This window comes from Mus caroli, chromosome 2 (assembly GCF_900094665.2).
Source record: "Mus caroli chromosome 2, CAROLI_EIJ_v1.1, whole genome shotgun sequence".
NCBI classification, from domain to species: domain Eukaryota; kingdom Metazoa; phylum Chordata; class Mammalia; order Rodentia; family Muridae; genus Mus; species Mus caroli.
Window position 1 is genome coordinate 81,955,567 of NC_034571.1, and position 15,657 is coordinate 81,971,223.

At 35.6% G+C, this 15,657-nt stretch overlaps 1 protein-coding gene across 1 annotated transcript; it reads right to left on the reverse strand.

The window, feature by feature from the left end:
• Positions 1-3,813: 3,813 nt before the first annotated feature.
• On the reverse strand, positions 3,814-4,752 carry LOC110289831 (olfactory receptor 5W2-like). The gene has a single exon (XM_021156227.1). The coding sequence runs from the start codon at positions 4,747-4,749 to the stop codon at positions 3,814-3,816; it is 936 nt and encodes a 311-aa protein (XP_021011886.1). The 5' UTR covers positions 4,750-4,752.
• Between the last annotated feature and the right edge of the window lie 10,905 nt (positions 4,753-15,657).

The window sequence follows — 15,657 nt, forward strand, 5'->3', positions numbered from 1 at the left end:
GGTTCCTCAGAAAATTGGACACAGTTCTACTGGAAGATCCAGCAATTCTAGTCCTGGGCATATACTCAGAAGATGCTCCAACATGTAATAAGGATACATGCTCTATTATGTTCATAGCAGCCTTATTTATAATAGTCAGAAGCTGGAAAGAACCCAGATGTCCTTCAACAGAGGAATACATACAGAAAATGTTGTACATATACTCAATGGATTACTACTCAGCTATTAAACACAATGAATTTATGAAATTCTTAGGCAAATGGATGGATCTGGAGGATATCATCCTGAGTGAGGTAACCAAATCACAAAGGAACCCAAATGATATGTATTCACTGATAAATAGATATTAGCCCAGAAGTTCAGAATCCTTATTAGAAGGGGAAACAAAATATCCATGTAAGGAGTTACAGAGAAAAGTTTGGAGCAGAGACTGAAGGAATGATCATCCAGAGACTGCCCCACTTGGGGATCCATCCCATAAACAATCACCAAAAGCAGACACTATGTCAGATGCCAATAATAGCTTGTTGTCAGGAGCCTGATATAGCTGTCTCCTGAGAGGTTCTGCCAGTGCCTGGCAAACACAGAAGTAGATGCTCACAAGCATCCACTGGATGGAGCACAGGGTCCCCAGTGAAGGAGCTAGAGAAATTACCTGAGGAGCTGAAGGGGTTTGCAGCCCCATGGGAGGAACATTAATATGAACTAACCAGTACCTCCAGAACTCCTTTGGACTGAACTACCAATCAAAGAAAACACATGGTGGGACTGGTGGCTCTAGCTGCATATGTAGCAGAGGATGGCCTAGTCGGTCATCAATGGGAGGAGAGGCCCTAGGTCCTGTGAATGTTCTATGTCCCAGTTTAGGGAAATGTCACGGCCAGGAATGGGAGTGGGTGGGTTGGGGAACAGGGGGAGTGGGGAAGGGATAAGTGATTTTCTGAGGGGAAACTATGAAAGGGAATAACATTTAAAATATAATAAAAGAAAGTATCTTAAAAAAGCAAAGAAAATACCTATGGTTTGTTCAGATATAATTAAGGCATGTATATGACACCTGTTTTATCTAGTCTTAGAGAGCATCTTGGAAAAGAAGGAAAAGTGACTAGAGCTGGACATTGTGGGAAGAGAGGAACAACAATATTTTCTGGATTGGAGATGACCTCACTAACTCAGAGCACAAATGGATGCCTGATTTCAGTATTTCAGCAGAGGAAAAAAAAAAAAAGATTTGCTCAGGCAATTCCAGAATGTGGTAAGAAGATATTGTTCATTGATGTTTGATTGAGGAAAAATGGTCAATTTCTGTGAAGTGTATGTTCTCTGGTCAGTCCACTATGATCCAGGCAATGACAACATATCCATGAGTAGACAGGATACACAAACAGGACTTGATGTGATATTAAGACTAGAAGGAGACAGAAGTGAAGAGCTGAGTGGAGGGATGGATGTGAAGTCAAGAAAAAAGCTATATGCACATGAGGAATTTGAAAAACTGCAAAGCAAATGTCAAAAAATAGGAAAAGAAATCATAAAATAGCACTTTTATAGGGGAATAATCTTTTGTGAATATTTAACAAATGTGAGAGATGGGAAGGGAGAATTATTTGTGAATCCCACAGAAGTTTTTAGTAATCACTGATGATTGGAAGTAGTAGGAAAAAGTTGAGGGAATGAGTGAAGGAACTGATATTTGATAATTCCAGAATACAGAGTCTTGTGACCAGGGCTGTCTAAAACATGCTTTAAAACATAGACCAAATGCATTTATTTGACCATCTAAGAGAATTAGTAATAAGAGTTTGTATCATATTGCCAAACCTGACTAAGTGGTTTGCTTATGTTGCAATTACTTTGTAGAAGGAATGTGTAAGAGTTTCCAGATTTATTATTTAAACATGCTACTACCAGAACATGAACAGATCTGCTACTGTGAATTTGGAGGAGAAGATCTGTGACAGAAATGTGGACACTGCAGTCATTTAAGTCATTCTTATATTCTGAGGAAGAATTTCCTGTCAGCAATATGCAACACCATGCTAGGAGCTGACTTTTCAAGGATTTAAACACAAGTACAGAGGAAATCTGCTTAGTCCAGATAATAGATAGTAGGGTAGATTCCCTGAATAAATGATCTGAGATGCCTCTCTGTGTAGTTGTGATTGGAAAAAAAAATAAGTTCTATGAAACTTTTCACATCTCGTGATAGGAGATGTGAGCAATACAGAATATCTTCTGAAGAACACGAAAGGCAGTAAATGTATCTAGCCCAAGGAAGAGTCCTTGTCTGATGTAAACATGACAGATATCAGGTCAGGGTACATAAACTTTTTGGAGATGAGACTAGATGCAGGGTATGGGGGTAAAGCATTTGATTTTCTCTTGCTGAGCTTTAAAAAATTTATTCTGTAACCTTTTTATATTTGAAATATATAACCAATTTTGTATTTTACAGATAATAACATCAAAGGGACTTTGGAATTTTGAGGCAGTGGGGCTGTTCACACTAAAGTTCTCTTAGAACATATTTCAAATGCATTTTCACGAGATAGCTGTGAGCACATGCAGAATATGGGATGAGTATTCTGGTAAAATGTCTAGCAAGTCTCACTGAACTAAATAATTGGTTACTAGAGTAACTATTTGCACAACTAAAGGTGTTTTCCAACAGTAATGTGGTGGTGGAATGGGTGTTAAACCATGACTTTGAGGTTAGAAGCAATCCCTAATTAGAATTCTGTTTGTTCCCTGCCTAGTATCACTCAGGAGGTCACTTCTGTAGGTCCATGATCCCATAGACAAAGCAATCTATACCTTCTTTCTTTGTGTTTCATTATTTATGAGAAAAAATAAGTAAATCTCCTCTTTAAGTAATTTCTGTCAGTGGTTTTTGCAACCTCAGTTGGAGAAAAGAAACAAAAGTATAGACAGCTTGTTCAGAAGCAAATTTTATTTCAAACCTATCTCAGAAATTCTGTTCAGTAGTTACTTTCTTAATTCTGTGATTTAATAGATTCAGCCAAGAAACTTTTCCTTGATACATTAGACTTATGACATTTGACCCCAAGTTTTTTCCAGTTGTATTTTCAGACTAATGATGATTCATTTAAGTGTCCCTATAATTAATATTTATCATATCCACTGGACATGTTTTTATCATGCTACTACTACCTGTTTTATAAAGCTTAATAAGAATAAAATAAAATGAAATGGTCTGGAGTATACATATACGTAAACTTATATGTATGCATATATATGTGCATAATATATATATATATATATATATATATATATATATATATATATATATATATGGATACTTGACTGACATTCACAGGGTTCTGGATTTCATTTCTAGTGCTAAAATACAATAAAATATAAAAATAAATTCATTTTTTCATAATTGAAGTTTCATGAAATTGAGTTTATTTATGTTTTTATTTTTACTGAAAATAGAGTCTTCTCTCATAGAATACAGCCTGACTGCACTTTCCATCCACTCTCTCCAGATCTTTCCATCTCCCCATCCCCCAGATCCATGTAGATTTTATTTCCTTTTCAGAAAACAGCAGGCATTCAATAAACAACAGCCAAATAGGACAAACAAGATACAATAAGAGAAGGCAAAACACCTCATATCTAGGCTGGAGAAGGCAAATCAATATAAGAAAAAGAGTCTCAATACAAGGCAAAAATGTCAGAGATACACCTCTTCCAGAAAAATACCAGACTAACAGCCATAATGTGTATGTAGAGTAAATTCTAGAAAACAGTCCAGTGAAGATAGTGTAGTATGTCATACACATAAGCCAATTATTTTAAACACATTTTACTTCTTATTCTTTGAAGTGCCTCTTTCACATCTTTATTCCTCAAACTATAAATCAGAGGGTTCAGCATGGGGATCACAAGTGTATAAAAAAGGGAAGTCACTTTATCTTGATCTAGGGAGTAGGAAGAACTTGGCCGGAAATACATGAAGAGCATAGTTCCTTGAAAAATTGCAACAGCAGTCAGGTGTGATGTACAGGTAGAGAAAGCTTTTACCCTCCCAGCAGCAGAGTTGATCTTCAAGACTGATGAGATGATGTAACAGTAGGAGATAAGAACTCCTGAGATGGTGCTCAGTTCAATGAAACCAAAAACGGTGAATATGACTAACACATTGACCTGTGTATCTGAACAAGACAGTACTAACACTGGGGGAATATCACAGAAAAAATGATTAATCTCATTAGACCCACAGAAACATAAGTGGAACGTCAATGTTGTATGTATCAAAGCATCTGCTAATGCCACAGAGTAAACACCAGTCAATAATTGGAAGCACACTTTCCTGGACATATCTACTGCATACAAAAGGGGGTTACTAATGGCCTTATATCGATCAAATGCCATCACTGCCAGCAGCACACACTCAGCATCTATAAATATACAGAAAGTGAAGAACTGCATAGCACAGCCAAGAAAAGGAATAGATGTATTCTTAGACAGTAGGTCTACAAGCATCTTAGGACCAACTGCAGTGGAATAGCAAAGATCAGAGAAAGACAGGTGGCTGAGAAAAAAGTACATTGGTGTGTGAAGCTGTGGATCCATTCTGATCAAAATGATCATTCCAATATTTGTCAGCAGATTAGTAAGATAAACAACTAGAAACATAATGAATAAAAACACTTTTACCTCAGGGTTATTGGTAATTCCCAAAAGGAGAAATTCTGTCAATGTGGAGCAGTTCCCCTTATCCATGACTCTTTGGTTTTGGTCTAAAAATTTATAAAAGAAACAATGTAATAATAGTTAAGTGTTCATTTTTACTGGACAAGCATAGAACAGTTTGAATTTAACTAAGCATAACATTATTTAGTCCTTCAATAAATTTTTATAAAGTTTGAAAACATTTTTTTAAAAAATTTTTAAATCAGTACAGTGAAGTTACAAAGGTGAAGTAAATGTTTATATAAAATTTGATCTGTATAACTTTGATTTTCTTTTTCAGTTATTATTAAGAAATATATTTAAATATATAAAACCTGGTTCCATATCTGATAGGCTATAGGTGATATTAAACAATATAATAATATTAATAATAATATTAATGATAATAGAAAATACCATATGCTGAATAAGGTTCTCAGTTGTTATAGGCTATTAGTCACTGCTTTTGCTTCAACAGCATTTGTCCTTAACAGATATCTAAGATTTAATATATAAAAATAATTATGGTATTATGTCATTATAAGTATGAAACATTGTTTACTGAAATGTCTGTCACTAATTACCGATATGTGCCACATCTGAATATCACTTACATGAGCACAAATGACAAAAACCAAATAAATAAGTAAAACTCAGAAGAAGAATTAGTTGTGACAGAAAACAGCAAACATTTCTGCTGTTTATTGATTTCTAAATTGGCCATTTTTAAGTTTTACCTTTTGTCATATTTTCATTATTTAAAACAAACTTTAAATTTAAATGTATTTTTGTCTTATTCTTCTTCTCTCCAAGTTCTTCCAGATACTCTCGCAACCACTATCCAACAAACTTTAATATCTTTCTCAAAAACATACAAAAACTCAACAAAATAAGAAAATTCCCAAATCAAGAAAACAATATAAAATTCCTTGTCCCTGGGTTGGAAAAAAAATGTGAAACCAGGTAAAGGCAAAGCAAGAAGCCTGCAGAGTCTATTACCTGTTGGTCATTACTGAACACGTGGCCAGTCCTGAAGTGGTTGATATACCCTGTGTCACTCTATTCACAAAAACTGATTTTTTTCTTTCCTTATAACAGAAATTAACAATTACAGTCCCCGACTTACTTAGTAGACTTACTTCTGTGTATTTATTGCAGGCAGCTGTTTATCCCTTTGGTTTATATAAGAACTCGAATTGGGCTGTGAAATGTGCATTTTTTACAACTTCAATGTTTTTTTTTTCTTGCATGTGGGTTTGGATAAACAAATATAAGAAACTTCACTGTGGAATGACCAGAATTATTTGACTAATTCTAGAGCAAATTTTAAATTGGCATGTGGCAACCACCTGATAAATAGTATGTCTTCCTATAGGAACAAACAACTTGCATTCTGCATTGATAAAAAACCAAACAAACATGTTTTGCTCTTAAAATTATCCCTACTAATAAAAATATAGAGACATTGAAAGAAGACTATCACTGACCATTAAATAAAACTTGTTTTTTTCTTTTTTTTTTCTGCCTAATAATGCAGGGTTAAACAATTGAGTTTTATTGATTTTAAAGAAAAGGAAATGGAATTTATTTTGTTTGAAAGCACTTCATTCAGAAACTTACCTGCGATGAGTGTCTTCCTCTCCTACCCTCTTGCACCTGAACAATAGCTAGATCCATTTATTTCAACCAGAGACTATTGGGACTTAACTCTCTTAAGGCTCTTCCTCTACTTTTTATCTTAATCATATGTAAGTAATTAGATGTCTGAGCATACCTTCCCTTTTAAATCAGGAAAGCTATACCAAAGTGGTCCATTTTCATCTTTATTACTGATTTCAACTTTTACCTTGATTAATGACAGGCATTGACTGGACTACTTTTACTAATGTGCCTTATGGTTATCATGAGATGATAGGATTCTAGTAAAAGTAGAAATCTAAAAAAGAAAAGAATCCTTTTTGATAGTGTTCATATTAATTTGTGTTTATTCTTTTTAAAAATATTTATTTATTTATTTATTTATTTATTTATTTATTTAATAAATGTGAGAACACTATTGCTGTTTTCAGACACACCAGAAGAGGGCATCTGATTCCATTATATATGGTTGTGAGCCACCATATGATTGCTGGTAATTGAATTCAGGACCTCTGGAAGAACAGTCAGTGCTCTTAACCACTGAACCATTTCTCCAGCCCTTGTGTTTATTCTATTGCTTTAATTTTTACTCTATTTTGTCAGTTTGGACAATATATTTCTGACCAAATAAAAAGTGTGATAATCTTATAAGATTACTATCAAGTCTATGTTTCAATTATTTCCATATCTGCATACATATCTTTGTGTGTCTTTACAATCTCTTTATCAAGTAGTATATTCTTTGATCCCTGTTATCCTAATACATATGTTAATATGCATTCTTATAATCCCTTGAAGAGATACCTGTGTGAGTAATTGTTCATTAAAGTTTATGTAAAATATTTTTATGTAAATTAACTAACAGATGTTCAGAAAAAACACAAATAAATACAGATTAAGTTTATTTTAAGTAATACATGAAAATTTAAAGGTCTCCTCATTTTTTATCTAAGCTCTGGTTGTTATTATTTCAGAACTTTGATAATTCAGATACACTAGAAACAACATGCCTAAATTGTTTCATTTAGTTTTTGAGATTAAGTGGTTAAATCTTCTCTCTCAACTTTTTCCCCCTGAAATATCCCACATATCACTCTCTTTTCTCTATCATATCCATGACCTTTTTTAAAAAATGTAATTTAAATTTTTTTAGTTATTCACTTTTCATCCTGCTCACTGCCCCCCTCTAGGTCAGCTCCTCCTAAAATCATTCCCCCATCCCTCTTCCCTTCTCCTGTGAGCAGGTGGGTGCCCTCCTTGATATCCCCATCATCCTGGCACTTCAAGTCTCTGCAGGTTAGGCATTACCTCTCCCTCTGAGGCCAGACAAGACAGCCCAGCTAGTAGAACATATCCCACACACAGACAACAGCTTTTGAGACAGCCTCCTGTTCCAGGTATTCAGGATCCACACAAACATCAAGCAGCATTATCTGTTACATATGAGTGGAGAGGCCTATGTCCATCCTTTGTATGTTATTTGGATGGTGGTTCATACTCTATGAGAGACTCACTGGTCCAGAATAGTTGACTCTGCTGGTCTTCAGCTGGAGTTTCTATTTCTTTTGGGACCACAATCCTTCCTCCTATTCTTGCATAGAGTCCTCCCAGCTCTATCCTTTGTTTGTCTGTGGGTGTCTATATCCGTCTGGGTCATCTGCTAGGTGGAGCCTCTAAGAGGACAACATACTCCTGTTTGCAGGCATAACAGAGTATCATTAATAGTGTTACAGATTGGTGCTAGCTCATTGTATGTGTCTCAAGTTGGGCCAGTTATTTGTTGGTTATTCCTTCAGTCTTTGCTCCCTCCTTCATGCCTGCATTTGGGTTGTAAGTTTTGTGGGTGGGTTGGTGTTACTATGGCTCCATTGGGATTCCTGTGTGTTAGATTCCATGGACCCAAACAAGCTAAACATGAAGGAAGGCCCAAGTGAGGAAGCTTACTCTCACAAAGAATGGGAAATAAAATAGTTATAAGAGACAGATGGTGAGGCTGGAAAGATGGTGCAGCTGGTAAGAGCACTGACTGCTCTTGCAATGTCCTGAGTTCAATTCCCAGCAACCACATGATGGTTCATGACCATCTCTAATGGGATCTATAGTTCCCTCTTCTGCTGTGTCTGAAGAAAGCAACAGTGTACTCACATACATAAAATAAATAAATAAATCTTTTTTAAAAAGGAGAAAAAGAAAGATGGTGAGGAAAGGAGGGGCATACAAAGAAAAATGGGGGATTTGGAATTTGGTTTGGGGAAGAACAGGAGAGATGGCTAGATAACCATGAAAATGAATGGAATTCTGCAACTGATGGGTGTGAGGAGGTGGGGAGATACTTCCAGGAGGAGACAGAGACCTGGGATATAGGAGGCACCCAAGAATCAATGGGGGTAAACTTAGATGTGACTCACTACATTGCGGGTATGGAACCTGAATGGGTCATTACCTGTAGCCAGACAGGAACCTTCAGTGAAGTGATAAAGATCTTTTTTAAATAACCCTTCCATGCAATTTATTCTGATCATATTTTCCATCTCCCAATTCTTCCCACAACTTCCATGCACTCACTATAGATAAACATAGAACATACTCTTTAATAAAATCAGGCAAACAAACAAACAAAAAATTTGGCAAACACAAAGGAATAAAAAAGGGAAAAATCATAAGAAATATACACAAATATACACAATCAAAAATAAAAATATAAAATTAGCAACCACTATATACAAGTAAAATTCTATTAAAATATTCCCACTAAACAATTTTACAAAAGTATCATTACATTTTATTTTCTGTTGGCACAGTAGGCCACAATAGTGTCTCCATTACCTATGGTGAACACTCAGACTTCACTGAAGAAAATTAATTTTATTCCCTTGAAATCACATATGAATTCCAGATAGCTTCTTAGTTTGAGTATTACTGATCTCTGGGACCTCATCTTGTTTTGAACCTGTGCAGTCCCTAGGTAAAGTGCAAGTTTCTGTGGCAGATTTTCATATATACATCAGACATTTATTCTCTAGAATATCCTGTTTCTAAGAGAAATCTTTCTACTATGGGTAGTAATATACTGCTTTGCTCCCTGAGCCATGAGAAATTTGATTATGATATCCAAGTTTGGGCAGAATGATCCAAATCCTTCAGTGTTACCTAGTAGTGGTTCTCTGTGCAAGTTCCCATCTACAGTATGTGAAAACTTTTCTAATGATGACTGAGTGAGGGATATATCTATGAAATTGGTAGGATGTCACTAGGAAATATTCTATTGCTATGTTCCTATAGTAGAATAATAGTATTTAGTTTTCCTCTAGGCCAACGTCCTATTCAGTCTACATAGTTTTGGACATGAATTACATCCTGTGGAGTGAAGTTAGATCCAATTAGAGTGGATGTCAACCATCACAACCTCTTGACACTGTTGTACCATTGTAGCATATAGAAAGATCAGAATTGAAGGTCTCAGGCTCTTTACTTGGTATAGTGATTATTTTTCTCCTTAAGAGTATGCAGAGTACCTCTTAGTATCATGAAAATTCCAGTACTAGGATCTAGTCAGTAGGGGTGAAGACACTAGTTAGGCACCAGCTCAATATCCTCATGTTCAATTAGATATAAATGTTGTCATAAATAAAAACAGAGGGTATTACCCTTAGTTTATGGCAAGAAACCAATAGCTTTGGCAATAGCCTGAGATTTTAGTCATTTTCAGGGAGGAGGTGTGTCACTGGGACTAGGTTTTGAGGTTTCGATAGTCCAGGTCAGACTATCTTTTTACCATATAATCTTTTTGCCATATGCTCGTAGATGAAATGTAAGCTCCCAGATACTGCTCCAATTCCATGCCTGCTTGCAGACTGCTTCCTGAAATAATGTTCATGAATTATACCTTAGAAATGGAAACAATCTTGCAATTATGTATAAGACATTTTGGTCATGAAATCTTTTGCACAATACTAAAATAGAAACTAAGATAAATCATATTCTCAAAATACTCTATATCCTATTGCAGAAATTCTAGCTCATCCGTAAATGTTGCTTCTGTATTCATAGGAACCAGAATTTGCAAAGAGATTAAATGCCTATCAGCAGAGGAAAGTACTGGTGTTTTAGGTTTACATGATGGAATATTATTTAACAGTTTAAAAATGTTATGAACTTTCTGCCAGGTGTACTGGAGGTCACACCAATTCTACAGATCCAGATAACACCCCATTATGTACCATATGAATACCAACTACCCTTAAAGCAAATTAAACAGCTGTAAACTGCAACCATACTCTGAGATCCATTATGCAACCCACAACTTCACCTGTTTTCCTAGAAGCCATGCCTGTACCAGCCATAAACTGCCCCACCTCACCCCCTGGGCTACATATTCAGGCCCAGAACTTCAGCAGAACACCTTGCATGTGATATAGATTCTTGTAAAACCTTTAATACATTTTTTATTTATACTTATGGCCAAAGTGCTCTGATTTGTGAGAGCAACATTCTACTTTAGCCTTGTCTTTAGAAATTCTAAGTCTTTACTGTTTGCATGTTAATTCCTTTATCCAGAAATGGAAGTCTATCTCATAATGTCATTGAATATGCTTTCTGATTTCATTTATTTAGCTCTTTATTTAAACACATTAACTCATTACTGTATATGTTTAGTTATGATCTAAATTTCTTGCGTGTTTTAGTCCTAAGTATTTTAGTTATTGCTACTGAATAATTTTGGATTTTCTTAGTTGAATCACAGTTGTAGCACTCTGTTGTGTTCTCTTTCTGATATTTTTTTCTTCAATATCTTCAATTCATTCTGTTTCTAATATGATGTGACATATATTTATGTATTTTATATAACACATATTATATGAATATAATGAAAATGGGTTTATATGGTTGGCTTAACTTAGAAAAGCTAGCTGAAAGTCTTCCATCTAAGGCCTAAGCTTTGAAATATTAAAAGTCTCTATTTAATTATTTGGGGAGCAAGTTGGTTAAGGAGTAACTCACACCATATTAATTTTCAACATTAATTAACATATACAGAATATTAATAATTAATTTTTATATCATCTCCTGCATCCAGGTGCTTGTGCTGGTCAACTCCTTTACCGACTTGCTTCCATTATGACCAGTAATGAGGAAACAAAGCCAAATAAATACTTCCCTCCCCTACTATTTTAGGTCATAGGTTTTTATCACAGTATTAGTAACCATAGCTAGAACAGAAATTTGAACCAGGATGGTGTAGTATTGTTGAGACAGACCTGACCTTGCTGTTGTTTTTGCAATGATTGTGGAATGACTTTGAAGACTACTGAAACTTTCGGGGGTGAGGGGAGCCATTGTGTGTTAAGACTTCAGTCAGCTGTGATATATGGGCTTAGACGATGAGAGTGATGAAATCAATGTAGATGATAAAGTACTCACTTCTGAAATTTCAGAAGTAAACAGACTGTACTGGGCCATCTGTGTGAAGAATCTGTGATATCTGGTCAACTGTAGCTGAATAATTGGATGTGACTGTCATGAGACTAGAACCACTAAAGTAAAACCTTTGTATTGCTGGAGCAATGAAAAAAAGTAAGCTAGTGTTGATTAAGAAAAGGCCCTCATTACTGAGATCAAATATTCTGCGAAGGTTTTACTCAGAATCTCTAGAGTAAGTTTAATCCAACAATATGGCCTCTTTACCAAGGGATCACATCCAAAGAAATGATCCAGCCAGAATTCAGACATGCCCTGAATTACAGCATGTTATGTTTGGAAAACAGAAATAAATTTAGTACACATTTTTAATCCCTAACAGTGAAGGTAATGTTAGTTTGTAGAAGCCATAAGCTAAGTTTGAAAGTGATGTCTAGTTGAGCGACAGGCAAAGTGAAAAATCAGAGCAAGATTTGACAGAATGAACATACAACCATCTTGAATGAGAACAGCACATGAAAGACAGGCTATTTAAGAATAACAAGAGGGAGGTAGCGTATGATTTGTATGTATGGCAGTTTTACTGGGATAGTTTTACAAAGACAGGTTACACCGAGCATGCTAGGAATGTCTAATGGCTGAGAAGCACCACTTAAAGAAACAACCATCCTCCAATAGACAGACCCTAAGAAATTGTAATAAGGGTGTTTCAAGGTGGTTGCAAGGATCTCACAAAGAAGTGACAAACAAAGTAGTCATGGTACGTGCACTTGGTGGTGGTGGGGGACTGGGTGAGAAATGAGTAAGGAGGGGAAAAGTTTGAGGATCAGATATTTGTGTGTGTGGGGGGGTCGGGGCATTTTTGGGACTAGCTGGCAGTCTGGAATGTAAGAGGCCGCAGGGATTCTATGGGAGTGACTATAACTGAGATTACTACCAGCATGGTATGTGGGAGAGGTCTTGGAGACAGAATGGAAACCAAAAGGGTAAGTCTGGGACATGGTGGAGTCCTGGCACAAAAGGCTTCTGGAAGTTTGTGTGAATCATGCTAGCTGAGACTCCTAGAAGCTGGGGATACAGAGACTGAAGTGGCCACCTCTTAGCCAGGAGGACTTCCAGTGGAGGGAGGGAGATGTCAACTCTGCCTTTATTTTTAAGTACTGTATGAAACAGTTTTTTTGTTTGTTTTTTGTTTTTGTTTGTTTGTTTTTGTTTTTGTTTTTGGTCAATGTAATAATATACCTGTAAAAAACAAGTACTTTGAAAGTAATGAACCACTTTGCTCACCATTTTTATTGGTTATTTATTTACATTTCAAATGTTATCCCACTTCCTGGTTTTTCCTCTGCAAACTACCTCTTCCATCCCCCTCCCCCTGCTGTATCTAAAAAACAAAGAAAAACAAACAAACAAAAACAAAAAACAAACAAGAAAGAGAGAGAGAGATTTTCCACCCACTTACCCACTCCCCTCTCACCGCCCTAGCATTCTCCTATGCTGGGACATCAAGACTTCACAGGACCAAGGACCTCCCCTCCCTCTGATGACAGATAAGGCAATTCACTTCTACATAAGCAACTGGAGTCATAGGTCCCTCCATGTGTATTATTTGGTTGGTGGTTTAGTCCGGGAACTCTCAGGGATCTGGTTGGTTGATATTGTTGTTCTTCCTATGGAATTGCAAACCCCTTCATCTCCTTCATTCCTTCACTTTACTCCTCTATTAATGTCCCTGTGCTCAGTCTGATGCTTGACTAGGAGAATCCATATCTGTATTGATCAGGCTCTGGCAGAGCCCCAGGAGACAGCCATACCAGGCTCCTGCCAGCAAGCACTTCTTGGCAACACTATTAAGACAGAACTGGCATGGTATTAGAAATATTGGAAGAGCAGGTGCTTTGTAGTAGACAAACAGGATTAAAAAAGCTTTCTCTAACTTTTCACATCAGATTTTTTTCTCATATAATAAAGTTGTTAAAGATGGAAATACAAGGTAATGTCTGGATATCCAGTATACATGGAGATCAGTTAATATGAATGTATATGTTTAAAAATAAGCAAACCCATCATCCTTAATAGCATATCCATAGTAGTGATTTCCAGCAAAATTAAAATGTTTTGTTCAAGAAAGTCCACTGATAAATGAAGAAATTCTTCTGTAACATTTGTAGAAGTGAGAGTATTGAGCAATTTCATGATTAAGAGGATATGAATTCAAAACTAGCTCTTTTTCTTAACGAAATAGATGGAAGTCAAAGAGGATAGCATTTCACCACTATTGAAGAAGAGGTGAATATTACTTATAGAAAATTTTGGTAATTTTTGATTGCCCACAATATTTCATTTTCTAATACATAAAAAGATGCTACAATTAGTAACATTTTAGGATATAGAAAATCTCCTTAAAAAAAACAACAACAGAAAACAAACAAAAAACATATTCCTAATGCACATTTGGAAAATAAGATAATCTCAATGCATCCACAAAGTTAATGCCAGATATTATGCAACAAAACACATTTAAATGATCTTTTCATCATGGAGAACCCCATGGGAGTAATAACAGTTAAGATGATCTGTGCATTAAGATATGAGAAATCAAAAAAAAAATCTATCAAGTGCTCAAGAGTCTGATTAGTCATAAAATAATTAAAATGAGTATGTTTAGAAGGGTGGTGAAGGTACATTCAGACAATTATGAAAAGCTGTGTAGGATTATTTCTCCAAATGTTTGAGATTATTTAAATGATAGGAGAGGTTGAGTGAAGCCTGCATGCTGGGAATGCCATTATGGACAGGGAAATGTCTATTTCATTAAGTGTCACTGTAATTCTCAATAAGTGTTTATCCCTTACCAATGGCAGCAGCATGTGTATAGTGTGAAGATGATAGCCAGGAATGCAGTTGTTGAATATTCCCCAGAAAATATTGATCCCAGAAGCTAATTATGATATAGAAAATTGTAAAGGCTTGGTCTCAAGAGAATTATGTCCCATCGGTAGCAGTTGAAAATAAAAGTGATCATCCAATTTGTTCTGGAATTACAGGTAAAGATGGAAAGACTCATTGGACTCAGGTAGGTGTATGAATGACTACTTGAAAGACTAGGAGAAGAAGAACACTGTAATTTATTTGAAACATGAACAACATAGTTGGCAAATGAAAGAGTACATGGCTCATTTGGTTATGTAGTTGCCTAAATCATGCAAACCAAAGAACAGAGACATACATTTTTAGATATTTGTAAATCTGAGTGCCTTTACTTGCTTGTAGAAGGTTGGTAAATGTAGATGATATTTTAGTATTTATTAAGGCAAATATTATTATCATACAATTTCCATTTCAATGCTGTACACCGATGATGTGTTATGGGAAATATTAATTTCTTATAATTTTATTCAAATAATAATAGATGATCAATGCTCTTAATAGCAATATGTAACAATTCAAGTCTATACAATATCAACCTCATTATTTTGGAATTATATAGTACAATCTACATTAGCTTTTTCATGAAACAACATACAAACTCAAAAGACACATAAATTCATATGTTAAGACAGGAAACAGGAATGTGACAGCCTTTTTTTCTTTCCACATCTTCCAAGAAAAGAATAGTCAATTTGTAAGCCAGAATAATCAGTTCATAATTGTTTTTGTGGTTCCTAATTCTGAGGTTTCATAAGTTGGACCCAGGTTATAAAAACAACACAACAGTTAAAAATTATGCACCACATAAGAGGAGTGGCTAAACTTTAAAATAAATCATTTTTCATTTTCTGTAAATGCTAGAAAATTAACATTGTCGCCGGGCGTGGTGGCACACGCCTTTAATCCCAGCACTCGGGAGGCAGAGGCAGGTGGATTTCTGAGTTTGAGGCCAGCCTGGTCTACAAAGTGAGT

Excerpts from the sequence above, each read along its gene's own strand:
- LOC110289831 (XM_021156227.1), bottom strand. The coding sequence starts at position 4,749 with ATGGATAAGGGGAACTGCTCCACATTGACAGAATTTCTCCTTTTGGGA.